Source organism: Sinocyclocheilus grahami, unplaced genomic scaffold, assembly GCF_001515645.1.
Source record: "Sinocyclocheilus grahami isolate Dianchi unplaced genomic scaffold, SAMN03320097.WGS_v1.1 scaffold324.1, whole genome shotgun sequence".
NCBI lineage: Eukaryota > Metazoa > Chordata > Actinopteri > Cypriniformes > Cyprinidae > Sinocyclocheilus > Sinocyclocheilus grahami.
This window is the reverse complement of record NW_015505503.1, coordinates 502,249-530,097: the sequence shown is the minus strand read 5'-3', so window position 1 is coordinate 530,097 and position 27,849 is coordinate 502,249. Positions and strand designations below refer to the sequence as shown.

At 38.9% G+C, this 27,849-nt stretch overlaps 2 protein-coding genes across 3 annotated transcripts in view; one reads left to right on the top strand and one right to left on the bottom strand.

Moving 5' to 3' along the window:
* The window catches only part of LOC107602282 (histone acetyltransferase p300-like), a 37,089-nt gene extending 19,054 nt beyond the window's left edge, over positions 1–18,035 (top strand). Inside the window, exons 14-28 of the mRNA XM_016294743.1 lie at positions 677–795; positions 3,311–3,550; positions 7,793–7,881; positions 10,312–10,392; positions 10,544–10,600; positions 10,719–10,796; positions 11,235–11,302; positions 11,501–11,651; positions 12,888–13,034; positions 13,177–13,456; positions 13,617–13,784; positions 14,300–14,461; positions 14,550–14,831; positions 14,958–16,968; positions 18,004–18,035. Coding sequence (XP_016150229.1) covers positions 677–795; positions 3,311–3,550; positions 7,793–7,881; positions 10,312–10,392; positions 10,544–10,600; positions 10,719–10,796; positions 11,235–11,302; positions 11,501–11,651; positions 12,888–13,034; positions 13,177–13,456; positions 13,617–13,784; positions 14,300–14,461; positions 14,550–14,831; positions 14,958–16,968; positions 18,004–18,035 — 3,965 coding nt within the window. The remainder of the gene's footprint in view (positions 1–676; positions 796–3,310; positions 3,551–7,792; positions 7,882–10,311; positions 10,393–10,543; positions 10,601–10,718; positions 10,797–11,234; positions 11,303–11,500; positions 11,652–12,887; positions 13,035–13,176; positions 13,457–13,616; positions 13,785–14,299; positions 14,462–14,549; positions 14,832–14,957; positions 16,969–18,003) is intronic.
* A 1,728-nt stretch (positions 18,036–19,763) lies between these two features.
* cbx7a (chromobox homolog 7a) lies at positions 19,764–25,347 on the bottom strand. Of its 2 annotated transcripts, XM_016294807.1 has the most exons (6): positions 25,009–25,347; positions 23,675–23,718; positions 23,195–23,260; positions 23,029–23,095; positions 22,220–22,538; positions 19,764–20,617 (listed from the first exon to the last, which is right to left on the bottom strand). In XM_016294807.1, exons 1-6 carry the CDS (start codon positions 25,081–25,083, stop codon positions 20,022–20,024), a joined length of 1,167 nt encoding a protein of 388 aa, XP_016150293.1. In that variant the 5' UTR covers positions 25,084–25,347; the 3' UTR covers positions 19,764–20,021. The 2 variants fall into 2 exon arrangements, with proteins under 2 accessions (XP_016150293.1, XP_016150294.1); XM_016294808.1 differs by lacking the exon at positions 23,675–23,718 and having other exon boundaries at positions 23,029–23,260; positions 25,009–25,346.
* Positions 25,348–27,849: the final 2,502 nt, after the last annotated feature.

The window sequence follows — 27,849 nt, the reverse complement described above, 5'->3', positions numbered from 1 at the left end:
GGGGTACAGGGTAAATATTTTCCTTTTAATCCTTTCCCATCCATTTTTTTATGCAAGTATAATGTGCTGGGGGGAAAATCCGATGGTAGACTGTCTCAGAAAAGTTAAACATGATGCTTTTTGTTTTAGATGTCTCCATTTTTAATTTGATTGTTATTTACAATGCTTCGTGGGATGTAATTCTATCTTCATTCAAGCTGCCAAGTATACAGGTCAAATAATTATACGGTTTCAAATAATTGTGTGTAATAGTGTGTAATAGTGTAACTGATCTCGTTGGTTTAAGCTGGTTTGTTTGGTTCATGGTTTATAACTCTTAATCAAGGATTTAAAGAAAAAAAGGTCTGTGTTTGGTTAGTGGCACAGAAATTACATGCTTCACCTTTAAGGATCCTGCAGATGTTCTTATATAATTTGCATACAGTCATTAACCAAAGCACCTTAAAAATTTAACTAATTAACTATTTATTGTTATTTTATATTGTGGTTAAATTGATATCAGTTCTCATTGCATGAAATCTACTAATTCTGACCTAGAATCAGCAGGTGCTTGTTCCTTTCCTTAGTTTAATATGAAGGACAAACACTGCTTTGAAATCAGTACTCATGATTTTCATATGATTATGTGCCTGATTCTTGACTCTGCTGCTTCCTTTATTTCCTTCCTCTCCATCAGTATTTAAACCTGACGAGCTCCGCCAGGCTTTAATGCCCACTCTGGAAGCTCTGTACAGACAGGACCCAGAGTCGCTGCCCTTCCGGCAGCCAGTGGACCCCCAGTTACTGGGAATACCCGTACGTATTCGAACTAGTAACAAAACTAACCTGGTAAGGGCCTGCGCTGGCACGCATTACGCTACGAACAACCTAGCACTTTTCAGTTCTAGTCTCATTCCTTTTTTTCTTTTACCTTTACCCCCTCTCTTTCTCTCTTCTGCTTGCTGTTGTGTACATTGTGTTTGAATGTGAGAGACGTTGCAAGCTTGCTTCTGTAGCGTTTCTGTCCGAAAACAAGAGTTGAATATATGGCAGCGCAGACTATGAACATCTGCTTTTGTGGTTGATATGTCAACATAGACAGAAAAGTATGTTAGAGACAATTCAAATCAGGAAAAGCTAAAGTTTGTGATTATCTTGAAGTTGAACCCTGGATTAATGTGTTGATGACGTGAGCTATTTTTTGACCAGCCCAAAACAGCAACTTTGACTCAACCAATGGCGTTTGGCGAGTTTTTGGGATGGGACTATCTTTTTTTTAATTTATTTTTATTTTTTTGTCAACCAATGGCAGACAGGATGTGTTTATAAAACAAAATAATTAGTTTTTAATCCAGTGATCCAGAGGTTACACAATTAAGCTTTAAATAAATTTTTATTTATTTAAACTGAGGATTGTAGTTTTAATATGATATCGAATTGGGCTATGAAACGAACAATTCAGTTATTGATAAAACAGACATAGGTGGAGGGTGAACCAACTCCAGGGTAAGGCTAGAAGTAGCCTAATGTTTGTGTAATCCATTAACTACGCACATCAACCTGTTTTTTGGCAATATGGGTGTCATGTAAAATATTTTTAATAGGACTGAATTTGTATTTAACATGATCACAGTTTAATAAAAACATTGTTAGTTACTAATTATAACGCTTCAGTTTCCACAGTTATTCAAAAAGCAAATCAGTTATATACAGAATGTGAGCAAAGAACATTTACATTAAAGAACATTATCATTGATATAAGTCTAGCATGAGTTTAAGCACTCTCTAACAACACCCGTTATAATCAATGAAGCTGTCTACACTGTATGATAAATGAATCTCTTACGTGCATCGGGTGGTGTAAACGCTCATAGCTACGCTGCTGTAATTTAATATCACCCCGCTTGGACTCGCCTCAGCTTACTGTACCCTAAACGCTAACCCTGCCAACGTCACCCTAGAAAGCCTCAGTTTATTTGAATTTTTTGGCCAAATAGATTCAGGTTGTCCTCCACATGTGAAATTAATCCACTATGCCTGGATTTAAAATGAGTAAATGTTTTCTTAAATACGGTTTCCAAGCTAAAAAGAATGACAGAGCGTGATAATGAATTACAGTCCTAATGGTTAACAAGTGAATCTTATGAAGAAATGCCGGGCTCATATTTGACCCCAAAATTAAAAAACAAAATATATTTTTATATATATTAAAAAAATATATTTTGCTTATTTTTAGGATCTTTTTTTTTTGTATTGTAGCATCATTGTGACAGTTAAGCACATAGAATGTCTTCATTCTTTTAAAATTTATATTAATAATAATATTAATTGTTAAAATGATGAAAATATAATGATAATAATATTACTCATTATCATTATGGTAACGCTTTACAATAAGGTTCCATTTGTTAACTATATATAATATATAAATATATATAATATACATATAAAATGCATAATATATATGTATAAAAAAAATGTAATGCATTAACTAATAAAGAGCAATACATTTGTTACAGTATTTATTCATCTTTGTTAATGTTAGTTAATAAAAATACAACTGTTCGTTGTTAGTCCATGTTATCTGATGCCTATTAAATAACAATAATAGATAAAACTTTTTAATTATAATAATGTATTAGTAAATGTTGGAATTAACATGAACTAAGATTAATAAATGCTTTCGAAATATTTTTCATTGTTAGTTTGTTAACTAATGTGTAACAAATGGAACCTTATTGTAAAGTGTTACCATTATTATTATTATTAATATTATAAATCATAAATTCATTACTGCAAATACTTTCAATGACATTTTTAGCAATATATCATTAGCATTGGGGGGGGGTAATTGTCATGAATATAAAGACAGTGCAAAATCTTCAGACAATGTAAAGTCTTAAAAATGTTTGCATAATTTTTATTATGCAAAATATAATTTTCCTGGCATTTCTTGACATTTTGAATGCGATTCAGCATACTGTCTGACCATATTATGTTCATATATCTTCGCCCACCCCAGTTTGCAAGTAGATGTCTGCCATCATTGCCGCTGCTGGCCCAAAGATTTGTCTGTGTTTTTGTGTGTATGGGAGAACAGGAGAGAAGTAGGGTACAGATTTGAGTGAGGCAGTGGGAGTCTGTTACGTTTTTTCCTCTGTTTGTGCATGTGAACCTCTTCTACAGCGCTCAACATTGTCCCCCTGCACCCTCTTCTCTCCCCCTGATTCTCAACCTGCCGGGCCGCCATCCTTCGCTCTGTCCGACTGCAACTTAATTTCACCTCATGATGATGATGACCTTCATCTGCGATCTGGACTCCGTTCTCCAGGACTACTTTGACATAGTGAAAAACCCGATGGACTTGTCCACTATCAAGCGTAAGCTGGACACTGGTCAGTACCAGGAGCCCTGGCAGTACGTGGACGACGTGTGGCTGATGTTCAATAACGCCTGGCTGTATAACAGGAAGACGTCACGGGTGTATAAATACTGCTCCAAACTGGCTGAGGTTTTTGAACAGGAAATAGACCCCGTTATGCAGGAGTTGGGGTACTGCTGTGGAAGGAAGGTGAGCCGTGTGTTTGTCTCTACATCACATTTGGTTTTGTTTTTTAACTTTTAGATTTGATAAAAGGAACGTGGCTCAACAATCAGATTTCATCGGTTTTAAAGTAACCAGAATATACTACTATATAATACAAAACTTATTTAATAATATTTAGCTATTATTATTATTATTATTATTATTATAACAATTTCAGCAAACAATATACTTAGTGCCTTAAGTGTATTTTAAATACTTCTTCATATAATACTGAACTTATTTAACAAGATATCAATCGTTATTAATTTTAACAATAGTTCAAGCAAGCATGCAATATAATTATAAATACATTTATTAATATTATTATAACAATTTCAGCCAACAATATAGTTAGTGCCTTAAATGTATAATACTACTACTTCTCAAGATGAATTATATTATACTACGATATAATACTAAACGTATTTAACAATATAACTATAATAATAGTAATTACAGCAAGCATGTTAAATGGGAATTATAAATACTTATTTTTATTTAGTTACTTAGTTATTATTGATAAGAAGAATTATAATATGCTACGATATAATACCAAACTTATTTTAATAAATAACATTTATTATTAAAGGGGTCATATGATGCAATTTAAATTTTTCCTTTCTCTTTGGAGTGTTACAAGCTCTTGGTGCATAAAGAAGATCTGTAAAGTTGCAAAGACTAAAGTCTCAAATCCAAAGAGATATTTTTTATAAAAGTTAAGCGTCAGCCACGCCTACCTAAAATGGCTCATTCTAACACGCCCCCACACGTCTACGTCACTATGTGGGAAGATTTGCATAACGCCGCCCAAATGTTCACGCAAGGAAAGAAGGCGTAACTTTTATTCTCGCTGTAGTATTGTTGCCACCGCCGCCATGTCGTGAAGGCACTGTGTTATTCGTTGTGAAAGCGAAACTACTTTGTTTGGCCTTCCAAAAGAGGAGGATATCTGCTTTGTCATGCTTAGAGCTGATCCATGCTGGTTGCTGAGGAAATACTACAACTTCGCTCTGTGGATCACCAGGATCGGCTTTCACTGTGGACGAAGCGGAGTCCAGCCCGGGGTCGTCACATGTTGTTGCTGCAAGCCCTCCGGACGCTCCTTCGTCGAATCCGCCGGCTGCACCGTTCTCTGCTCACTTTAGCCCTCCGGCCGTTCCTCACTCTAGCCCCCGACCTCTGCTCACTCTAGGCCGCCGTGGATCACCAGGATCGGCTTTCACTGTGGACGAAGCGGAGTCCAGCCCGGGGTCGTCACATGTTGTTGCTGCAAGCCCTCCGGATGCTCCTTCGTCGAATCCGCCGGCCGCACCGTTCTCTGCTCACTTTAGCTCTCCGGCCGTTCCTCACTCTAGCCCCCGACCTCTGCTCACTCTAGGCCGCCGCCGCTCACTGTGACGCTGTGTTTCGTTGTGAAGGCGAAACTACTTTGGCCTTCCAAAATGGACACGACTAGAAATCAGTGGTTAAGTTGTATTTACAACACTGTTCCAGAACACATCAACCCAAATATTCAGATGTGTGCAGCGCATTTTATGGAGGACGTTTCCTGATCCTAGTAGAGTAGACTACAATGCCGGCTGTTCTGACTCACAGATTGTAAGTACGTTTTTTATATTTAAAGAATTTGCCACTGATTCAAACGCGAGTTTTGGGCAGTGTAGAGTAGCGCTTGTTGTTTGTCATTTCTCCGATCACAAATGCAGACATGGTTTTATGTTTACGTGGCCAGATGCAACGCAATGCGTAAAAAGACAGTACATGTCATTATAATCAGTGGTGGAAAGAGTACTGAAAAAATATACTCAAGTAAAAGTAAGATGTGTGCAGCGCATTTTATGGAGGACGTTTCCTGATCCTAGTAGAGTAGACTACAATGCCGGCTGTTCTGACTCACAGATTGTAAGTACGTTTTTTATATTTAAAGAATTTGCCACTGATTCAAACGCGAGTTTTGGGCAGTGTAGAGTAGCGCTTGTTGTTTGTCATTTCTCCGATCACAAATGCAGACATGGTTTTATGTTTACCTGGCCAGATGCAACGCAATGCGTAAAAAGACAGTACATGTTATTATAATCAGTGGTGGAAAGAGTACTGAAAAAATATACTCAAGTAAAAGTACCATTACCTTCCAAAAAATGTAGTGTGAGTAGAGTAAAAGTACTTGTCCAAAAAACGACTTGAGTAAGAGTAAAAGAGTAGCCTATTTAAACGTACTCATGAGTATTGAGTTGTGAGTACTGAGCTGTGGATTCTACCCCCTCATAATAAATGCTGTACACCGCAATTGATACATTTAAAAAAACGTTGTACATTCTGTAAGTTTTAATTTTGACTGCCAACACTTTAAAACACATCAAAACAGCACGGAAACAGTATTCAGTTGAAGAAAAGATGAAAGTTATTCTCAGTACAATCATCCCCATTATCATAAAGTTTGAAAAAATTGATTTAAAATCAAATGTAAGGCTACTGAGAGAGCATGCTGTTGTTGCACATAAAATATTAATGTTTAGAAAAGTGCAAATACAAACACCATTAGAAGCTCATAGTTCAGCATCACACACCATGATATGGGTTAAAATGAGAGCCCATTTCTCTCCAAAACGGTGCCAGTTTTAGCGTTTTGCAATAAAGAAATAAAAATAACTAAACTTGATAATTTGTTACAATTCTAACATAAATGCACATTGTTCTAGAATGATGGCATCATGCCATACCTTTTACACATTTACTCGAGTTGTTATGCTGATAATACAATTTGTAAGGAAAAATGCATTAAATAGCGAGGTATTTCTGGGGAAACTTTTTCAAAGGAAAACACACACGTCTCTTTGCTGAGCCGCGGCGGTCTCGGTGAATCAGCAGCATCCACAACTGAATGGAACAAAAAGTGTTGAACTTGAAAATTGTTTATGCGCAAGTGCACTTGCTAAAAGAAGGCGGATTGTATAAAATGAATTTTAAATTTAAAAAAAAAGTTTAACTAACGAGCTGCAGTTTTATTACATCAGGTGCTGGCACAGATGCAGTAGGCTACATTAACGCCACGGGTCATCGATAAGGTGCAGATTTGGTCCTCAATTTGTGTTTCCAACACACTTTTTCACAGCGCGCATCACGCGCTCAAACTCATCAAAAGTCAACAAGTTCAACAAGCAACATCGACTTATCCAAGTGCAGAACGCACGCGCGAGAGAGAGACGAGGCAGCGCAGATCGCACTTATAAGTGAGCTGCACAATTTGATTTGACGAAAGTCACGAGACCTATTACTATCTCTCTAGCCAATCACGTTGATGGATAAAAATAAAATTAAAATGAGCATGTAACGACCACAAACGCAGGAAAATAGCGGAGTAAAAGTACCGATACATCACTTAAAATGCATTTTTAAACTACTCCAAGTACAATTACTGATAAAAACTACTTAATTACTGTAACGTGAGTATTTGTAATTCGTTACTTCACACCCCTGATTATAATCCATAATTATGTCCCCACTGAATGCAACGAATGCCTCGTTTATTATGGGTTTTCATGTTTTTGAATCATCGCTCCGGCCTGACGGCATCATCACAATATGTTAAGGGGCGTAACATTTCCGTCACACGCTTGAGGTATTCGGCCAATCACAACGCACTGGATAGCTGGCCAATCACAGCACACCTCGCTTTTCAGACCGATGAGCTTTGTAAAAATCGACGCGTTTCAGAAAGGCGGGGCATAGAGGAGAAACAATAATGTACAGTATGTGGAAAAATTTTATTTTTTGAGCCTTCAACCGCATAAACGCATTTCATTACACCAAATACACAAAATAATGTTCTTTTTAGCAGCATCATATGATCCCTTTAATAATGTTTTTTTTTATTACAAAAATAATTCTTTAAGGAAGCAATGTAGTTAATATTTGCTTTAAATGCATGTTAATATGTATTATTATAACCACTATTACTATTGATCATTATTATTAATAATAATGTTGTTGTAGTTTTTTCATCTTTAGTCATATTGCTGTTTCCATGTATAAAAGCAGCAAAACACTTATTACAGCATTTTTACAATGGTTAAGTTGTAGTGTTTGGCACATTATGAGGTCGATTGTGGTTTCTTGCTTTAATATCATTATCTGACCAAAACCAATGGGATATTGCTACCCCACTCTCCTCTTCCTCGCTTTCTCTCTCTCTTTTAACCCATCTATCCCTATTTTTCTTCTTTCAAGTTGGAGTTTTCTCCTCAAACTCTGTGCTGCTATGGCAAACAGCTGTGTACCATCCCTCGAGACGCTGCATACTTCAGTTACCAGAACAGGTCAGTATCAGAGATGATATCCACGCTACACACATAGTCACTCGCACCCTTAACTTAATGCTATGCTGTACAGCCACTAAAATATAGACTTATCAGTCCTATTAGAGTAAGAATAACCACTTGAAAGTTCAAAGAGACTTAAATTGGGTCTATATTATGCATACAAACAGAAGCAAATTCTTATATTAATGTGAATAGTTATATCCTAGTGAATGTGGCCTGATGGGTAATTGCCTGACCCCATCACACTATTGTAGATCATTTGCATTTCAGCCTAAAATCAATTTGATGTTGCCTGGCAGTATTAAAAGCACTGCTGTGAAGCAGGCCCAGTGCTAGAATTAAGTATTATGAAAGCTGTTTGTTTTCTGAACACTTTAATGGACACTAGGCTGCTCCACTACATCTGACACATTCAGATTTGGTTTACATTGTGTATTTGTATGTAAAAAGATTGAGGTGAGTATTCTTAAGAGGTCTGTTTTCATGTGCTTTGTAAAAATGTAAATGCTGTTCTGCTGCGAGCACGTATTTCCCCACATCAGGGTGTTGTTGAATTTCAGGCCTGTTGATTTGACGTTCGGTGGCAAAATAGACCACATTTCACATCTCTGCTCTCTTTCTGATTTTAACCGGCCATTTTAAAGAGGGTCTGCATTTTTGACTTCAGTTCTGTTTTGACGTTTTTGTTGATGTTCTTACAATTAACATATTGGCAGGTGTGTTTTGGCAAGTATTTGTAAGTATTACCTCCGTTGGTAGCTACAAGCACAAAATAACAAAGTGCTAATAAGAAGGAAGCACCAAAACGATTGCAGTGCTCTTCCTCTAATGAGTTATTGAAAATGATTGCCAATTTTCTAAGTTGCATCATCTTAGACCCTAACAGCAAAACACTTATTCACCTAGACTGACAAAGACTTTCACCAGAATCAGAGGTTTCAGCTGTAAACAACCATGGGTTGTGCAAAGCTTTTGCATAACTTTGGCTACCTTAGGCTTAATCTGAACCTTACTTTCGTTATATAAAAATGCTACATAAAACATAATGTACGTGTCAAGGTCACATTTCAGCCTAAAATTAAAATAAGAAAATAAGATTTAAATTTTAAGCATGAAGGCTGAATATTGTTTTTTGTTTTTTTTTCCTTCCAAATTCTATTAAAAATAAAATGTTGTGAGATAACGCTTTTATGTTATTAAGTGTTATATTTCAATGTTATTTTTTATTATTATTAAAATATATTCAAAATAAAAGGTTATAATATAAAGTAACACAAGGTACTGGAGTATTATTATTATTATTATGAAAACATTGAAAACTAAATGTTATGACAAAAATATTTGTACTGTTTTCATGTAATCTAACATTAAATTATGATTATTAAAAATCTATTAATATAAAAGGTTGTGATATAACAACACCTTATTTTATAATATTATTATTATTGTTAAAATATATTAACAACAAAAGAGTATGACATATGGTAGGAAAAAAAGAAGCCCATGTGGAAGCAGCCATATATAATGTTGTGTAATATATTTTTATTATTATGTGGCTGATGCCTTTATGCTGCATTTAAAGAAAGACATTTGTAAGATGATCATTTCAGATCTTAATGGTCCTTAATTTTCTTTTATGCAAAATTATTTTGGGGGTAAAATGTGACCTGGATAGGTTTTATGAGATTGACCCAAAAACTACTGACAAAAAAGTACAGTGTTTCAATTTCTGAAAATCAGCTTCATATTCATGCTGCCAACTTCAGGAGGACGTACTAACTGTTCATCTGTCCCATGTCGTTTTGGTTATCGAGTCTTGAGACCCTCTTTAAAATGTCCTGAAAGGATGATGGGTCTCTGTTGCTCCTGTTCTCACTCTTCTCATCCGTTCATTCACTCAGTCCATTGTTGTCCCTTCGCTCCTCTGGGCGTCACGGTTGTTTTAGAGCTCAGCGGACGCAAGGGTGACCGTCTGTGCTTTTGCCTCGGCTTCCTGCTCTCTCTTTCGGTTTAGTTTTCTTCTTCTACATCTGACCCACCCCCTCCACCTGTCCAACACGGAGCTCTTTGTCCCTCATAACGGTTTTGTTTCTCACACCTTTTTAAAATATTCATTCTGCCCTCCTCCCCACCCCCCTTCCCTTTCTCTCCCTCCTTTTTAATGCTTGTGATGTCTGCATTGGTCTGCTTTGATGTGACCAATCATCCGCTCCGAAATTTACACGCAACCAATCAATCAATCTGCCCACCCAAAAAAACCCTGCTTCATGATTGGCTGCTCCCGGCGACGAACCTGCCTTCTCCTGTGTGCCTGTCTCCTGGCCTGCCCTGCCCTGATTGGTGGCTGCTTCCACGTGCCCTCACTGTGATTGGCTGTGCTCTTGACGAACGGTCTAGTTCACCCAAATATGGGCTTCTTGCTGACAGGTACCACTTCTGTGAGAAGTGTTTCAATGAAATCCAGGGGGAGAATGTATCCCTGGGGGACGATCCAACCCAGACTCAAACGTGAGTAACCATGTAAATGTTTGTGTTTTGATCTTCTTCTTCGTTGTTATTGTCGTAATGCTATTCCTCGGGAGAGCGTTTGTTCAGTGATTCTCATGACCCACTCGATTGGGCGGCTTCCTGTTCTCCGTCTCTCGTTTTCTCTCCTCAGGTCCATCAATAAAGATCAGTTTCAAAGGAAAAAGAATGACACCCTCGACCCTGAGCTGTATGTAGATATTTTCTCCCTCCAGATGTGTCATCTCAGTTTGCTTGTTCTGAGGTTTTAGTCAAGATGTGGATTTGCTATCATCATCTGACCTTTGTTTTCCGATCTTCCTCGTCAGACTGTTGGAATGTGCCGACTGTGGTCGAAAAATGCATCAGATATGCGCTCTGCACAATGAGACGATATGGCCGTCGGGGTGAGCTAGTTTTATTTGAGCACACTTTATTTGATATATTCTACTGCTAAATATGGCTTAAAAATGGAACCAGCAGACTATTAGTGAATGTAAGGTTTTTCCTGAGGAAGCGAAACGTTTGCCTTTTTCATTTATCTTTATTTTATGAGGTTTGCTGGGTTTTTCCTGTTAAATACTACCCTGATTCGTGAATTTTATATATCAGCATTAAATTAGCATTAAAACAAGATATCCATTCTTCTAATTAATGGTCAAATTTGAATGTTGTGACAAGATGAGCACTGTAAACATGGAAAATGTAGGACAACTTGATGTCCTTTGTTACTACTACTTTTTATGATTATTACTGTTCCGTATTGTATCTAAGTTAACCACATATTCAGAGATGTGTCGCTCTGTTTCCAAATATTCTGCTCTGTCTGTCTTCCTTTCAATCAGGTTTGTTTGTGACGGCTGTCTGAAAAAAGCCAATGCAACAAGGAAGGAGAATAAATACACTGCAAGGAGTAAGTGGTTAAGAGCTTTAAAAATCTGGGGGGGTTCTCAATTTTTGAGCATCGATTTCCATGCTCGACTAATGAGAATCAAGTATTTTAGTGTAATACAAATATTTAATGGCAGATCTTAACTGAGATCTTGAATTGTCAAATGCTGTAGTCGTTGCATCATTTTAAACTCCCTGCTTTTCTTTCTCTTTATTCCAGGACTTCCTCAGACAAAGCTTGGGAGCTTCCTGGAGACACGAGTGAACGAGTACCTGAAGCGCCAGAATCTTCCAGAATCCGGTGATGTCACCGTTCGTGTGGTTCACGTCTCTGATAAAGTGGTGGAAGTCAAACCTGGCATGAAGTCCAGGTGAGGGACAGTGCAGAATATTCTGGAATATTGTTGTCGTTCCTTTTAAGGTTTGGGAATTTTGGAACTGTTTGCTTCATTTCTTTTGATTGTCATCAAGTAGAGGTATTGTTGTTTGTAGTAGGCATTTATACTACTGGATGCCCTAACTAGTGTTATTTTAGTATCATTTATACACCATTATATAGTATGTGATATTAATATTTTGGATTACCTTTTATTTTCTTATTTTCAGTTTTCATTTCAATTTTAGTTTAACATCATTTTATGTGACTGTTTTCATTTTTTAAGTATTTCTATATAGTTTTAATTTATTTTAATTCAGTTTTAGTCATTTTAAAACTTAATTTTATTTCTTTTAGTTGCCAAGGCAGCATTTCATTTTCATTTGTTTTGAAGTTTGTTTTTCATCTAATATTTGTATTTAAATTTTCAGATTTATTTCAACTGCAAAACAAATTTGAATAGATTTAATTTCTGTTTTAGTTAACAATAATAAAACAGTTTGTCTTTGACTGTTATTGGTGGCCTTCCATAGCTTCTCGTCATAAACGGTCAAATTAAGATGTTCTATTTTGTCAAGAAATCATTTTGAGGGGAAAGTATTTCTAAGGAAATTGCAGCACTATATAATTCATCATATGAACATGAATGATTATCATGAACAACATCAACGATTATCAATGCATGAATCAAACTCTTTTGGAATGCCCATGCTTATCCATATATATTTTTTATGATGTCGATGTATGTGGGCAGATGAATTACTCGCAGTAAACAATAACATCTTGATCTTGCTTGCACTCAACTACAGTATTTCAGTGGAGACTGTTCACGCATCACTGTTGCTCTTTGGGAATTATTTTTCACTCACATTGGTAGTCAATCTCATTGCTTTGTTGCTCATTTGCATAAAGTAAAATTGTTCTAAACTTTGGACATGACTGCATTGCATCACCATCAGTCACTGCTGTGTAAATAGCCTTTGAAAATTAATGACATCAAGGTGTTTTGACTTTGAAAGGCCTTTAGGAGGATGAGAAAACAACATTGGATCAATATATTACACAAACTCGGGTATTGAAAAGTGGATTTATTAATGGTTCTTTGATTCTGCAACTGTAAAAAAATATTCACGTTTGCTTAATTATAAATTCCATTTTGTCTTTTTGAAAAATAAGAATTTTAATGGACACCATGAAAAGATCTAAAGAATTAACTGTTTTTCTTTTACAGGTTTGTTGATAGCGGTGAAATGTCAGAGTCATTCCCGTACAGGACGAAAGCTCTGTTTGCGTTTCAAGATATTGATGGGACAGATGTCTGCTTCTTTGGAATGCATGTGCAAGAATACGGCTCCGACTGCCCTCCTCCCAATCAAAGGTTAAAAATAACAAAGACATACAGTCACACATCTTCAAGCACACACAGAATCTTCCCCCACACGCATGTGGATGACATTAAATAGGGGTCTGAGAAACACAAGTAACTTAGCGATATCCTCTGTCTCTTTCTCTCCATGCAGACGTGTGTACATCTCCTACCTTGACAGTGTGCACTTTTTCCAACCCCGTCACCTGAGAACTGGAGTCTATCATGAGATCCTAATTGGATACTTGGAGTATGTTAAAAAAATGGGGTTTGTCATTGGCCACATCTGGGCTTGTCCACCGAGCGAAGGTGACGACTATATCTTCCACTGCCACCCATCGGATCAGAAGATTCCCAAACCTAAACGCTTACAAGAATGGTACAAGAAGATGCTTGACAAAGCGGTAGCTGAAAGAATTGTGCACGACTACAAGGTACTGCTACAGCTGTACTTCTGGCTGACAATAATAAAAGTTTAGACTTGAAGTCAGCATACTGCAAGATAGTCTTTTCCCTTGTTTGGCTCGTTGTTGACGGCAATGTGCCATCTATTTGAAGTCCTTCACTAACTATTGCATGTTTCTCCTTGCCCAGGACATTTTTAAGCAGGCAACAGAGGATCGTCTGACCAGTGCGAAGGAGCTCCCATATTTTGAGGGTGATTTTTGGCCTAATGTGTTGGAAGAGAGCATTAAAGAGCTGGAACAGGAGGAGGAAGAACGGAAGCGAGAGGAAAACAACACCTCTAGTGAAAGCATTGACGTGAGTGATTGACTCAGATTTGTAACCATTTTGTACTGGGTGAAAACATACTCAAGTGCCAAAGGAAAACATTTGTTGTGCATAATATTTCTACCATCAATAAACTAGGTAACTTTAAAAAGTACTTCAAGAGAAACCGAACACATCAGTAGCTGGGCTTTTAGACAGCTACTGTCCTTTCTTGTTTTTGACTTGATGGTTAAATTAATTCTAGTGAGAGCATTGACGTGAGTGATTGACTCAGATTTGTAACCATTTTGTACTGGGTGAAAACATACTCAAGTGCCAAAGGAAAACATTTGTTGTGCATAATATTTCTACCATCAATAAACTAGGTAACTTTAAAAAGTACTTCAAGAGAAACCGAACACATCAGTAGCTGCGTTTTTAGACAGCTACTGTCCTTTCTTGTTTTTGACTTGATGGTTAAATTTCAAGAGCAGCTGCTTTAATGTGTATTCTTAAAACATAATTATTATAACTTAATGCTTAAAATAGTTTTTTTGACGGTCTAGGCTACCAGTGGTGACAGCAAGAATGCCAAAAAAAAGAACAGCAAGAAGACTAGCAAGAACAAGAGCAGCTTGAGCCGAGCCAATAAAAAGAAACCGGGCATGCCAAATGTCTCCAATGATCTATCCCAGAAACTCTATGCTTCGATGGAGAAACACAAAGAGGTATGTAGCTCCCAAAAACATTTGAACCGTTTGTCATTTACACGTTTGGACTGAACTCACAAATGTCAACACACTGCTTAATTTCAAGGTTTTCTTTGTTATCCGTCTCATCGCTGGCCCTTCTGCCAATTCCCTTCCACCCATTTTGGACCCTGACCCCCTGATGGCCTGCGATCTGATGGACGGACGAGATGCTTTCCTAACGCTTGCACGAGACAAGCACCTTGAATTCAGCTCGCTGAGGCGTGCCAAATGGAGCTCCATGTGTATGCTAGTAGAACTGCACAACCAGAGCCAGGACCGCTTTGTCTACACGTGCAATGAATGCAAGCACCACGTTGAGACACGCTTCCACTGCACTGTTTGTGAGGTAAGAAATGCCATATATGATACTTTGTATGTCTTTGAAGAGGGTTTCTAAAAAATTGTGGTACATGTATTTTAGATAAAAAGACTGAGCAACTTTTGAAACGCCCCCTTCTCTCTTCTTTTGTAGGATTATGATCTTTGCATCACTTGCTACAACACTAAGGGCCATGAGCACAAGATGGAGAAACTTGGACTGGGTCTTGATGACGAGAGCAACAACCAGTCTGCAGGCTCCACTCAGAACCCTGGTGACTCGCGTCGTCTCAGCATCCAACGCTGCATCCAGTCTCTGGTGCATGCATGCCAGTGCCGCAATGCTAATTGCTCTTTGCCGTCTTGCCAAAAGATGAAGAGAGTAGTGCAACATACAAAGGGCTGCAAACGCAAGACAAATGGTGGCTGTCCCATCTGCAAGCAACTCATTGCGCTATGTTGCTATCATGCCAAGCACTGTCAGGAAAACAAGTGTCCTGTGCCCTTCTGTCTCAACATCAAGCACAAGCTTCGTCAGCAGCAGCTGCAACACAGGCTTCAACAAGCGCAAATGCTGCGTAGACGTATGGCCACCATGCAGCGAGCAGGGCAGCCACCACCATGTGGAGGTGGGCCTCCTGGAGGTCTTCCATCACCCGGCAACAATGGGGCCACAGGTCCTAGCACACCTACGTCAGTCGGTACGCAACCTGCAACGCCTCAGACACCCACACAGCTGACACCCAACCTTGCGTCTTTGCCCCAGCCTGGTGTGGGTGGAGTCCCAGCTGGAGCTCCCCAGCAGCCGCCTCAGCATCCCGTCCACCACCAGTTTCAGCAGATGCCAGGTGCAGGTGGGATGATGACCTCACCGCAGCAACAAATGGTTCCTCCGCAACCTGTGGGACAACTCCCACATCCACACAATCAGTATGGTCCCCATTCCACAGGTCCCTCCCCAAATCCACAGTCACAGGGTAAGCCAAGCCTTGGTCCTGCAACTCCTCCGCAACTCCCTAACAACCCAGGCACAGCACCTATGTCCCAGCAACAGCAATCTTCAGGTCCTCCGCCTGCAGCTGTGGAGATAGCCATGAAGATCCAGCAAGTGGCTGATGCACAGCGAAAGATGGCACAGGTTCAAATGCTACACAGGCAGGCTGCGCAAGCTGGCATGATGCCGCAGCACCATCAGCAGCCACAGGGACAGATGGGAGTAGCTCACCCTGGGATTGGCATGGTAGGGCCACCAGGAATACCCTCGCAGGCACAAACATCAGCGAACAGAGTGCAGATGGAACAGCAGCAAGGACCTCAGGGAATGATGGTGGGAGCTGGGCCCATGCAGCAGCAGCCCCAACAGGCAGGTGTTCAAGGCCAGATGCCACCACAAATGCATCTACAGCAGCCGAGAATGAACCCATCACTTCAGCCTCAGCAGCAACAGTGGCCAGGGCAGGGTATGCCAACCCAGCAGAGACCTGCCATGATGGCTCAACCGGGAATGGTTGCAATGCAGCCCCCTCCGCAGCAGCTGCAGCAGCAGCAACAAATGCAACAACAGCAAGCACCCCAAATACCGAATCGAAATGCCTTGATGAGTATGGTGCAGGCTGGTCTGCAGAGTGGCGTAGTAAGTGGGGCAGCAGCTGGCAATCTGCCTCAGGGAGCCCTGCAGGATCTTTTGCGGACCCTGCGATCTCCAAGCTCTCCTCCACAGCAGCAGCAAGTCCTCAACATTCTTCGGTCTAACCCACAACTAATGGCAGCATTTATTAAGCAGCGGGTTCACAAGTATAAAGGTGGCCCCGCTGTACCACAGGGTGGGCCAGGACCAATGGGAGGCCAGCCAGTGAGTGTCAATACTGGGGTGCCCCAGCCTCGCATGCACCTTGGACAGGGTGTTAACATGCAGACTCAAATTTCTCAGCTCCAAAAGCAGCAGCAAATGCAACAGCGACCGCTACTGCAGCAGCAGCAGCAAGTAGCTGCCTTGCAGCAGCAGCAGCAGCAGCAAGTAGCTGCCTTGCAGCAGCAGCAAGTAGCTGCCTTGCAGCAGCAACAACAACAACAGCAGCAACAGCAAGGAATTCAGGGTCAGGGGGCTCCAAACATGGCCAACATGAATCCACAGTTCAGAGATCTGGTCAGAGAACAAACCACAAGTAATATTTTCTATGTCAGGTCCAGGGGAGAACTTTTCCTTTTTCAAGAGATATTTTTTAAGATTTTAAAAGTGGTATAAAATTAAAGCGCAAATGATTAAGGACTTTTTTATATATTGTTTCACCATGTACCAGTCTCTGTTATGTGATTTACGGAGTCATATGGAACATTTCAAACATTGTGATGCCTATATTATTATAATTATCTGAACATCATGCATACCTTCCTTGTAAATTGAGTTTTGCATTTTATTTATTCTAGCTTTTTTATTTTGTTGTCATGATGGATTTTGTTCATGCGTGTTCCCAGAGACTGCTACAGTTCACATAGAATATATTTTTGTTAATACCTATTAAAATGAGGAGCTATTCCTTTACTTAAGCTGGAGATTTAGGTTATTGAGTATAATATAAATTACAGTGTTGGGGGATCGGGTTTGGTGAGCGCTCCGCTGCCGAATGGATCTTATTTCATGCCATATTGGAAATTCCATTGGACATCACTTCTTTTGCAACAGGACAAGTTCGTAGATGCACACACCCACCCTCAGAATGTGTATGCACTCCTTATAAGATGGTTAGTGGAGATGTCTGTACTGGTTGGATGAAAGTTTTGTGTGTATATATATATGTGTGTGTGTGTGTGTGTGTGTATTGGATGTGGTGCTGGAGTTCATCAGCTCATGTGCTCAAAATCATGTTGAGCAGCGTTTCACATATGAACTGTATGGCGCAGTGAAACGATGGAGGAGAGGAGAGCCACTGATTTCAGTTTTTCGTCCCTCTTCAGTACCACTGATTTTCCTCCACTTCCAGAATCTTCTTTGCTCTGAACTTTGGGAGTTTTATTTGAATATTTTGTACTGTACAAAGGAAACACAAACTGTGGACACTTTTTTTTTTCTTTTCTTTTCTTTTTTTAATAAAATGAAGATAACAAGTTTAATTTATTGGTCATTTATTTTTGAGGATCATTTGTATTTTTTTTTAACCATTTGCCTTTCTGCTTTAATCTTTTATATCTCTGTTTGGCAGAACTGCTCTTGGATTTGGGTTTGTTTGGTTAAATGTGTTAAGGGCTGTTAGGCTGGTCATAGTTGACTCATCAGCCAGCTGTCATTGCCAGTTGATGTTCAGACCGATGCTGAAAAACCTGTTGCTCCTGCAAATTATCCTAGAGGTGATAAAAGTGAACTGTACAGATTGCCTGGTGAAGGTATGGTATTTAAGAATCAGCATTATTAAGGTCAGCAAATATGACTTAGTACTGTCGGCTTAGCATGCTTCATAATTTTTTACTAGTAGTTTAGAACATTTAACCTGGTCCGATTGACTAGAGAATATCAACTTGAGATTTTCCTCCTGGGTTTATTTTGTGACGATGACTGGCCGACAGCACTTTGGCTGTTTAACTGAGTATTCCAGAGTGTGTAATAAGGATTATTGGTAACACTTTATTTCGATAGTCCACTTTAGACATTCTATTATCAGTAAGTAACTTTGCAACTACATGTCAACTAGCAGTTCGTAGAGTATTAGTAGACTGTCTGCTTAATATCTTCGAACACTTTCTTTGTCAACTTATTTTACTAACCCTAAACCTACCCTAACAGTCTACTCTGAGAGTTAGTAGACATGTAGTTGCAAATTAATGAGAATTAGTTGACATGTAGTTACAAAGTTACTTATAGTTAGTAGAATGTCTAAAGTGGACTATCGAAATAGTGTAACCGGATTATTTATTACACTGCTCTCTGCTAAAGTCATTCCAGACACACATGACCTTCTCTGCTTCAAGATATGTCATAGAAGTTTTGGTGTGAATTATCGTCAATGACTCTAAACCAGTCGTGACGCATCTTTAACTGCAAGTTTGAATGTACTGGATTACGAAAGAGATTCGAAAGCTACGGCAGAAAGGAAGCAAAAGGGTCTTTTGTCAAATAACGATATAAATATCACTTTGTTCCTAATATATAACTTCAAATGAATTGGACTTCATTAAATACATTTTAAGGAATCTGCCTCAGTAAAAAAAGCAGCTAAATGTCTCAGAATTGTGATTATTTCTTGTAATTGCAACTTCATAACTCACAATGTGAATGTTTTCATACGTGACTTCACATCATGCTACTGTAACATTATTTCTCTCAGTTGCAACTTTCTTGTGAATAGATTTAATATCCCCTAGTTGCAACTGTAACTCACTATGTGATTATTTCAATTTAACCGTCTTGCAATTGGAACCTATACAGTCGCAATTGCAGGGTATTAAGTTACAATTGCAAATCACTATATTTCACTACATATTTTACTCTGAGGCACAAATTGGCTTACACACAAAAAAGTATTACTCCAAAATGAATTCAAATCACCCACAACTTTTATTTTCCCATTTATTTGCTGTAAATACAAGCAAAAAAAAAAAAGTGTAGTTGTCACGTGAGAGCAACAACCGAGCTGACAAGCCCTGTTCAACTATCACCACGACCAAAACATGTAATTTAGGCTCGACTTTGATTTCTGCCATGCTAAAAGCACACCTAAAGCACATGTGTTCAGATGAACAGGATCTACCCCTACGAAAGCATCCACTGTAGCAGTTGTGAATGTAAACCAATACGGTCTCTTTAAAAATGCACAAAGGCCTCCAAACATAGTGAAGACCGCTCAGGTGCAGATATGGAAACAAAGCCAGTTGGCCTTTCCTTTTCCCACATGGTTGTTTACAGGACAAAAGGTGATGTAACAGTAGTTTAGTCTTCAAGTCGGAACTAAAAAACAGTTTCTTCTCATTGTTGTCAATGACTGCTGCTGATGGAAAAGTAGTGGTACAGATACAAAGATTCGCTTTACATGCATAAAGTCTTCGCATACAGCATCACTGAGTATAATCAGAAATGTCGTCCTTCAAAGGTTATTTTACCACAATGACACAAGGTAAAATAATATTTATAGACAATATCTGCTTCACTACTGCAAACTGTATTATTCACTTGGTCTTGACTAAAAGTACATGAATCTATTGTATGTTCTTGGGTTCCTTTGTCAACTTACACCTCAAGCCCATCGCCACTAAAAAAGCCTTCTGCACTCATGGCCTCTTTGAAGGTGACGGTCAAGGAATTTATCGTCACCTGAGTCACAGTGACTTTCCCAGGATGCACTGTGGTGGTGGAGGGAGTCTGTGATTGGTCAATTGGGACCTGTAGTAATGTGCGTTCTGCTGTAATTTCAGCATCCATTCCTTCCTTTTCTTTGGCCTCTGAATGGTCTACCTCACCACTTTCTCTTACCTCTTCCTGTCTACATTTAGTGCTCGAATGTACCTCGATAACCGAAGGTCTGTTCTGTACTTGGTCAAACACAACTTGCTTGGCTCCTGACTCGGTGCTGTGTAGTGATTGGCCAGTGTTTGTTGTGTCATGTGATACCCGTACGGAGTCCTCACCCCCTGTGGTGTTTGTGACTGGCTCGTTCTCTTGTGTGTTAGTGATTGTACTGTTTTCTGTTGCTCCTAAAACTTGACTTGTATCCTCGCTTGGCTTCTCAGCATGGTCATAAATGGAAGAGCAGTTCTCAGTTTCCTTGATGGTGATTACAGCTTCATCTTCTGCCGAAGAGCTGTACCCCTCCGTTGTCTCTTGACCTGAGAGAAAAAGACAGAAACTCAATGAACTTTAAAGGGAACTGTTGAACTAAAACGGAGTTATTTAGTGACTTTAAAGTCATTCCAGACACACATGACCTTCTCTGCTTCAAGATATGTCATAGAAGTTTTGGTGTGAATTATCGTCAATGACTCTAAACCAGTCGTGACACATCTTTAACTGCAAGTTTGAATGTACTGGATTACGAAAGAGATTCGAAAGCTACGGCAGAAAGGAAGCAAAAGGGTCTTTTGTCAAATAACGATATAAATATCACTTTGTTCCTAATATATAACTTCAAAAGAATTGGAAGTGCAAGAGTCGTATGGACTACTTCGTGAAATGTATTTTATAAAATGAACAAATTGACCTGGGCTACATTTCCCAAATGCATTGTAAGCCCAAGTAGATGGTAGAAACCACTGCAGGGCTCTAGACTGCGACCAAAATGGTCACATTTGCGACAATTCTTTTGAGAATGTGCGAGTTGAAATTTGACATGATCGCAAAAACATGCAAGCACCGTCACCGACAGCCAGTTACGTTTTATTTTTATTTTCATTTTGAAAAGCCTGTCGTCTTTGCTGTTTACCTCACTTTACACCATTACATTTTTAAAAATATTTATTTGATTCCTTAGTGTTTGCTAAACGTTCTGTAATTTATAAGTCAATATATAATACAGCATGTGGTGTATGCCATGCCTCGTCTTACTCGTTTTTGTTAATAAACATTATATAAGCTCGTTCGTCGGGTTGAATGTTAAACACTTTTGTTACCATATAACTATAAACTATGATAAAAGAAAAAAACTATTCATCAGCATACATTGATTAAAGCCATGCTGTAGCAAATACATTTAATAAAAATAATAATACTAATTAAATAAAACTGAGAAAGTTAGTCGCACCAGAGCAACCAGTGGGAGTCTATAGAGTCCTGCACTGGCACCAGTGGTCTCTACAATCTACTTATGGTTATGATTTTGTGAAACACAGCTCTGAAAATCTCACGTTTGGTTTTACATCAATGATGATTGAACACAAGACATAAGAACCAATGTTCAAAGCTACTGTCATCAAACTTGACACAACTACATTTAAATGAATGAGATTCGAGTGAAATGATTGAGGGTTACATACATTTTTGACTATTTAAATGAGTCGTTCCTCACACTAAAGGTGAAATGGCTTCAGAAGAGTAGAAATTTCTGGCAAATGTCATATGGACTGCTTTTATGGTACGTTATGGTCCAGGTTTTACGTTTAATGGTCATTCATTTTCATTGTAAGAAAAAGTAACTAAAACAAAACTCTTTTTGTGTTTTGCAGAGGACAGAGTATCTTACAGGTTTTGAATGACATACTACATTGTCATTTTTGGGTGAATTTTGACAGTGGAGTATTTCTCAATCACATTAAACACGTGTTAGCCAGTTGTCACTGTGATTCAGAAATATCTGGCAAGATTTTTCAGAATGGCCCTCGTGACCCCTGAATTATTCAGGGGTCATGAGCGGCCATTCTGAAAAATCAGGCTGAGTATGTTCATTGCAGAGTATCTTAGCAACAGTTATTGTATTGATGCCACACGACACCTACTACTTGGAATGTCCTGGTGCACTTCTGTTGTTTTTTCTTCGTTTTCCCTCATCTTCTTTACTTTGTTCTCCTGCTCATCTTCATCGTCTTCATCCCACTCTTTCTCGGAGTCTTTTGCAGGAAGTGAATACTGGGATGGTTTGATGTCATTCATGAGCTTGGACCTGCAATGCCTGTTCTTGTATTTCTCTATGGGACGGTAGCGCCGCCCATTCTGGTCTATTTCCGTCCCCATGGAGCGGGTGAGTGACAGGCGGATTCTCGGGGTAGGTTTATCTGGAACCTTGTGTTTACTTCGTAGGTCCATTGGGTAGATGCTCTGTTAGAAAGTTGAGATTATGCAGTGTTTATCAGATGTTGCAAATACTGGTTAGGCTAGAATGTTCTTTCTGAAATACTGAATTGTCTTTACAACTGCTGCGATACATTATCTTGCAATCTAGATGACTCCTTTGGTGCACTTACAGAGAATGGTTTTGAACCATGTTCGAAAGAAAAAGTCCATGTGGATGCTATGCCAAATTTGGACAGTGAATCTAAGTTCAGATCCTGGGACACTTTAGTACATCAGATCACTTTTATTATGTGTATCAGATGGTTGGATATATGATATATGAATCGATATAAAACCTTTGGTAGGCCTACTTGTTGTTACAGAAGCTTCATAGAAAGGACACAACAGTTGGATGCGGCTTCAAATATTGTTTTAGGGAAAATAACACACAGTTTGTGCATTACAGGAAAAAAAAACATCAGAATTACATAAGAACTGCTACTGGACATCAAAATAGTAAAGAGATAACTCATACCCGCAGAATAACTCGACGAGGTCTCAAGCCCTTCCTCTTATAAGCCAGAGCTCTTTCCTTCTCCTCTCTGTTAGAAAGAGAGATTTGCAAAGGATTTGGGAGATGGAAAGGAAAGAACATCCCGTTGCCTCCAGCATATTCATCTCCTCATCAGAGTGCGACTTACTTTTCTTCATAGGCGAGGACAAGACGAGGGTCCAGTATATTGTCCTCTGGTTCCCAAGTGCTGTACCTGACAGTCACAGAGACAGTCCCAAACAGATCATTGGAGTAACACATGGCTAAAAGAGTTTTCAAGCGCATATTTTGTTTGCACAAAATTCAACTTTACAATGTACAGTCATTTTCATCTCATGATTTTCAAATACCGGCTACTTTTTGTTTGAAAACCCAATGTATTTATTATTATTTTAACGCCGCATAACATTGTCGTCTCTTGTGGTGAAGAGAAAGGAATAATATGATGCTGTGTTTTGATCCAATACCTATTTTTCCTCATGTTTTACGCAATCTTTATTGGGGCTGGTGAAATGTGACCTTGACATGTTTTTGTGGGATTCACCCACATATTGTGTTCTAGTTGTAGGTTGTATTTTGTCTTTAATAAAATGACTGTATGTTTTTCCAGTCCTATATGAGAACTTACTTAGGCGCCCACCCTTGCCACTTTAGCAGATATTCCACATTTCCCTGAAATGAGAAAGAAATAAAAGAAGTCACTGTCACTTTTAAAGTCGAGAGGGCTGAGGGGGGGGGGATATACCTCACCATTCTGTTTTCAACCAATCCATGACACAAACATCCCCCAGATTTTGAAAAAAAGCATGCCTGTCTCTTTAAGATGTCAACGCGCAGTAGTATTTTGACTTGAAAGATTATGCAGGATGAGAACGGCGCTGCGCTCGAGAATGTTACGGTGCGTGATGTCATAGAGGGGCGAGCACGTGAGTTCCATTTTAAAAAAAACAAAAACAGCGAGTTTCAAGAACATTCATGGGATGGAAGTAGGTGGGGCCATGGAAACGCGTAAACAACTCATTTTGTGCAACCTGAAGCTGCGAAGGTCTTTCCTCCCCTCACGCTGGAGCGTACGAAACGAAGCCCGCGTGCACATGCAGCGGGCTATTACTGTACATTACAACATCTGTATACCACACACACAACAATAATAAATAAATGAAGACCTACCAGTGAGATCAGCTACTTCGTGCGTGCTCTATTAATAAACATGACCTATTTTATTTATCAGCGTAAACAACTCATTTTGTGCAACCTGAAGCTGCGAAGGTCTTTCCTCCCCTCACGCTGGAGCGTACGAAACGAAGCCCGCGTGCACATGCAGCGGGCTATTACTGTACATTACAACATCTGTATACCACACACACAACAATAATAATAAATAAATGAAGACCTACCAGTGAGATCAGCTACTTCGTGCGTGCTCTATTAATAAACATGACCTATTTTATTTATCGCTATTTAAACATCTTTAATCTGGTTTATTCTGCCGTTGGTCTAAACTGGTCCGATTATTTTTGACAACTGCGCGGATGTTTCACGCCTCATCCTTGGCCCGCGCGCGTACAAATGAACTGCGTAGCCGCTAAACGCGGTGATTTTCCGAGCGCAACGCGCATCGATGGCGTTGATGCTGACACGCGCGCTGTTCTCACACGCCCCCCTCCATCTACAGCGCTCGCGATTCAAGCGCGAGCCGTGCGAATATTCACTAACTTTAGAGAATAACATGCAAGTTGCCGCAGTGTTTTGCACACGAAAAGTCATGCAACGAAAAAGTTCAGAAATGTTACGCAAGCTTAGGTGTTATTCACTCATGAGTGATTCCCGAACTGGCAACAGAAGAAAACTGTGCGGACTTTGGTGGTATTAATCCCTTCAAAACAAAGTAAATAGTGCGTGCAGAATACATTGCTTTACATGACCAAAGTGCATTTTTATATGCACCAGCAACGTCCTTACCTTTCTTATCCTCTTCTTCGTGATTGACTCCACAGCAAACACTTGCTCTCCTATTGATGACAGCTCCATGTTCATGAGAGCATCCAGTGCAGCAAACAGTTTCTAATCTCTCCCGTTATTTCTCTTCAGGTGATGAAATATCACTTAACTATTCTGCGCACACTCTTGGAGTGTTTTCTTTTTTAGGATTTAAACCCTCGGGTACTCTTGGTGCACCCCCAGGTCTGCCGCTGCTCCAGCTCTTTCTGAGTTTTAAAACCTGCGACACATGTACGCACTGGCTTGGCTTGGCGCGTGCACGCTCTACGCGCTCGCGCCCACCCACTTCTCCGTCTATGGCAAGCCGTGTTAACATGTATTCTTTTAAAGGGGTCATATGATGTTGCTAAAAAGAACATTATTTGGTGTATTTGGTGTAATGTAATGTGTTTATGCGGTTTAAAGTTCAAAAAACAATTTTTTTCCCACATACTGTACATTATTGTTTCTCCTCTATGCCCCGTCTTTCTGAAACGCGTCGATTTTTACAAAGCTCATCGGTCTGAAAAGCGAGGTGTGCTCTGATAGGCCAGCTATCCAGTGCATTGTGATTGTTCGAATTCCTCAAGCGTGAGACGGAAATGTTAAGTCCTTTACCATATTGTGATGCCTGCTGCAACCACATGTGACGACCTGGGGCTGGACTCCGCTTTGTCCACGGTGAAAGCCGATCCGGCGATCCACTGCTCGAAGTTGAAGTATTTCCTCAGCATTCCCTCAGCGACCAGCACGGATCAGCTCTAGGCATGACGAAGCAATATCATCCTCTTTTGGAAGACCAAACAAAGTAGTTTCGCTTTCACAACGAAACACACAGCGCCTTCACGACATGGCGGCAGCAACAAGACTACAGCGAGAATAAAAGTTACGCCTTCTTTCTTTGCGTGAACATTTGGCCGGCATTATGCTTATCTTCCCACACAGTGACGTAGATATGTGGGGGCGTGTTAGAATGAGACGTTTTAGGTAGGTGTGGCTGACTCTTAACTTTTATAAAGAATATCTCTTTGGATTTGAGACTTTAGTCTTTGCAACTTTACAGATCTTCTTTACGCACCAAGAGCTTGTAACACTACAAAGAGAAAGGACAAATTGAAATCGCATCATATGACCCCTTTAACGAGTAGCCTATCTATTATTGTTATATTTTACTTTGTTATTTACTAGTTAGTCTAATGGTGGTATCCTTTTTTAGTGTCACTAGTTAGTACATTTTCATTTGTTAACAGTACGTTTTTCTAGTTACTGGAAATTATCACAGTTGTTATTAGATGGATACTAGTTCTTCACTAGTTTTATTTATTTTTTAACTTGTCAGATGCACTGTGCAGACTTGAAGAGACTTTATAGGGGAATTGAAAATTTACTAGAAAGATTGAAAATGTTAGTAGTAAGAATTATATTCTTAAAAAAATCAACTATGAGCTATTTTATTTATTTATTTATTTTTTTTGGTTAAACATTTGTACACTTCAGAATATTGAATAATTTTAAAGCAGTTAAATGAATTAAATATACCTTAGGAACTGAGTAAATGTAAGTTAAAAAAAAAGGGGGGAAAAGTAGGCCTACATCTGAGTAACTACATTTGGTACCATGACAAATAAAACTGAGCAGACCCAACAAGTTAAGGTAATGTAAATATTTGAAATAAATAAATAAATAAATGCTAATATTGATGAGTAATTTGCACTTGTTTCCTCTAAACCTATATACTCCATAAAACTACTGGTTTAACTTTCCTTATTTTCAATGAGTGCAATTATTAATACAACATACTTGCATCATTTAAACATGTATAAAATACTGCTTACATGTAAAATTTGTTTAACAAAAATTTTAGAAGTAAAAATGAAACAATCAAATGCAATTCAGGCAGAGGCGTTTGCCCGTTCAAACTGCACATGCCCCCTCAGATTTTTGAGCCAAGTGGGTTTATGAATGCAGCTTCCAAAAGACAAAAGAATAGCCGAATAATATTTTTTATATTTCATACAATCACACGAGCGTGATTAGAACATGCAGTGTTGAACAGCATCAGCTACTAAATTCAAATCTGCGTTTGCTGTTTGGCTGGCAGACGTGTTTTTACAGCTCTGCGCATTGTTGCCAACTCTCGCAAGATTAATAAGCAACAGCAGCTTCAAAAACAAGCCCAATATTTTTTTTGATGATTCATTATCGTCAATATTATTTATTATCAATTATGTATTACTAATAAATGAGCCTGCAACATATTAAACTGAAACCACCATTTTATCTGAAAAGCAAAAACAGAAGTTATTTTACAAAAATCAGCAAACTGCAACAAAGTGGGAACAAAACTCCAATCTCCAATCCAAGGTTATTATAGTTTTGCATTTTTAAATTGCAAAAGTTTCCTTCATAATTGTGTTGGTTTTTATTTTGTGAACACATTTCTCTTTAGTTTTTATATCGTTTAGTTTCAGTTTTAGTTTTAGTAGGCTAATTAAAGTTTAGCAGAATTAACAGATCACTTCCAGAGCACAGGCCGAAGAAATACTTTGGCTAATTTAACCTTTAGTGATGCACACGTCTAGGGACACAAAATTAAAGCATGCTGAGATTGATTATTAGATGGTAAAAGTATACAGATACACATCAAAATGAAGCAGTCATGCATTTTTAAATCTACACAAGTTGCACTTACATTATATTTAAAACGTACTACTGAATGATAAATGTGTGTAGCTAATTTCTTTGTATTATATGTCTTTCATCTTATTTAACCATAATCATGCTACCATAACTGTCCTGTCTTGCTCACTTTCTCGCGAACAA

Coding starts and splice junctions, on each gene's coding strand:
- cbx7a (XM_016294807.1), bottom strand. CDS start 25,083: ATGAACATGGAGCTGTCATCAATAGGAGAGCAAGTGTTTGCTGTGGAG. Junction 22,539..23,028: donor CTCGTCGAGTTATTCTGCGG/GTATGAGTTATC, acceptor ACTTTCTAACAG/AGCATCTACCCAATGGACCT. Junction 20,618..22,219: donor GCACCAGGACATTCCAAGTA/GTAGGTGTCGTG, acceptor TTTTTCTCTCAG/GTCAAGAGACAACGGAGGGG.